Genomic DNA, 2500 nt, shown 5'->3' with positions numbered 1-2500 from the left:
TGTACAGTACATCAGTGATTGGTCCTGGGGTTATCTGCAGCTATCTGTAGTGTATCTCCTTCCCCCAGCACGTTGGGTTGTCACAGCGTACAGAAATGAATGGAAAACAATTGCTTCCCGGAAGACCACACAAACCACAGTGTGCTGTGAGAGATGTCAGCAGTAATGCTGAGTGTAGCATGAGTCATAATCAATAAGATGAACTCGCCACCACGCTGGCGTGGTCTTTTTAAGCTTCTCTAATGGAGTAGAGCAGCTTGAAGACAGCACAGCACTGTGGATGCACCAAGTAGTCCCCCCAGGAATCCGCGATTGCGGAATTTATCGCAGAATTCGCGGCCACCCGCGAATTTCTCGTCCATTCGCAGATTTTTCTGCTGTCCGCGGAATAACAGTTGCAAGTGGCGGCAGAGCAGTAGTTATTACTACTATTATAAATTGATTTGTACATGGTCTGGCCAGTGGACACCTCATAGAACTTTGCTTCACAGGGCCTGGGGGAATAGATTCCCTCCTGCTAGTTGCACTGACACTGGATGGTCCCACATTCCTGACAGAAACTGGGTCCTGACATATAGTTCCTCTCTATGCCTCTGTGGTCCTGGCAATGACAATGCTAATGCAGAAGAGAATAAATAAATATTACATGGTTTGGATGACAATAGTCTTAACTCTTTGCAACAGAAGGTGCTAATGCTTCTTGCCTAATCAGTCTAAAAGCGCCACATTTAGCAGAGATGTAGCCCAGGGCATGCTCTAAAGATTTAGCTAGGGCGCACAAGTCGGTAACCTTTGGGGTCGCCACAGCGGCCAAATCAAGTTGGGATCCCATTGAATTTCTATACACTATACCACAGGAGGAAAAATAAATTTGCTTTAAGTAGGATGTGAGGGTTCTAACTAGGGATTTGTCATGATTCTGAATCCATTGCAAGCATTTTCCCTGGGCTAGAAATGGCCCCACAAAAGGCTTTAGGCTCCCTGGCTCTAGGAGCTATGGGATAGTAATAAACCCTTACCTCTGGTTGGCTCCCTGGCTCTGGGAGGTGTGTGCTCTCGTCACCTCCTCCTCCAGGGCACTCCTCCTCTCCTCCAGCTGCAGGAGGAGGTCAGGAGGGCAGGGCTGGCCACTGACCAGCGTCACCTCCTGCAGCAGAGCCTCCTTCTCCCTGAGGAGGTGCAGGAAGTCTCGGTCCCGGTCGGCCTCCGCCCGACCCGACCAGCTCTCACCGTCCAGCTGAGCCAACTGGTGCTGGATGCTCTGCACCCTGGATGGACAGGACGAGACGGACGGACGGACGGACAATTACATTCAATTCAAAGGAGCAGGGGTAGGGCTGTCACAATTATTACATAATCTTCTAATCGTGATTATTTGAAATTATCGCAATTATTTTGTCATAATCGTGAATGTTGAAAAATGTCCGAAATAGTGGAAATAGCAGATCTACAAGCTCACAACGCGTCGCATCGCGACGCGTTGTGAGCTTGTAGATCGGCTATTTCCACTATCAAAGTAATTTTTTAAGTAACAAGTTGTCAAATATGTCAGTAATTTCTTTGTATATTTAGGTTATGTGTCATATCTACCATGTACAACTTCAAAGCCTAAAAGCCAAACAGAAATGTAATTATCAACGAAAAAAACACAATTAAATCGTTAATCGCCAATTATTTGAGTGACAATTAATCGTCATGTAAAATGTCATATCGTGACAGCCCTAAGCAGGGGCGTCATTCGGGTCATTGCCACCTCCTAGAGTTCCTAACACATCCACTGCCACGCCCCGTTATCTGGTTAACTGGTTACCATGGAAACGTATAGCCCCTGTGCAGCCGTGGCCGCTAGTAGTGAGCAATTTCCAATGATGCCTCGCGAAAGATATATATTTCATATCCATATTTTTAAATGTATACATTTAAATGCATCTTTGTTTTTTTAGTTTTGGCTTCTTGTAAAGTCTTTAACTTTAGTTCTCCTGTGAAGCAAACTGAACTACACCTGTTGTCTGAATTGTGCTATACTTTATAAATAAAACTTGATTGATTGATTGATTGATTGATTGATTTATGGTGACAATCAAAGTGATTCTTAAAACATGACCTTTTCCATCATCTGAAAAGTGCTACAGTGTAACCAATACTAAAATAGCTTTGACAAAGCTGTTTTTAAAACCCTGCTACGCAAAAATACTACACTACTTCTTGGCATAGCTGCTGGTGTATGATGATGATTCAGATAATGTCAGGTTGTAGCTTCAGCTACAACTGTGTTTACGGCCGTCCTCCACTGAGAGCTGCTCTTAACCTCTTAAACCCTGTATACTTGGCTGTCCGGGGTCGCTCAGGGCTCTGTACTAGGTCTGATAGTATTTCATTTCCATGTGTTATGTAGCGAGGTGATACCACAGCGTCTCCATAGGAATAGGTGTTGATGCCAATGTTGGACTGACCACAAAGGATCTTTTAACTCCAATATTTCTATTTAACAATATAAATG

General features: G+C 44.4%; 1 protein-coding gene across 1 annotated transcript in view; it reads right to left on the bottom strand.

Moving 5' to 3' along the window:
- Positions 1-2500, bottom strand: part of wwc3 (WWC family member 3) — a 144809-nt gene that overhangs the window by 50865 nt on the left and 91444 nt on the right. Inside the window, exon 9 of the mRNA XM_080724135.1 lies at positions 1020-1268. Coding sequence (XP_080580261.1) covers positions 1020-1268 — 249 coding nt within the window. The remainder of the gene's footprint in view (positions 1-1019; positions 1269-2500) is intronic.

The sequence above is a fragment of the Nannobrachium achirus genome (genome assembly GCF_963921795.1).
Source record: "Nannobrachium achirus genome assembly, chromosome: 1".
NCBI lineage: Eukaryota > Metazoa > Chordata > Actinopteri > Myctophiformes > Myctophidae > Nannobrachium > Nannobrachium achirus.
The sequence above is the reverse complement of the archived record's forward strand: the minus strand, read 5'-3'. Positions and strand labels throughout refer to the sequence as shown.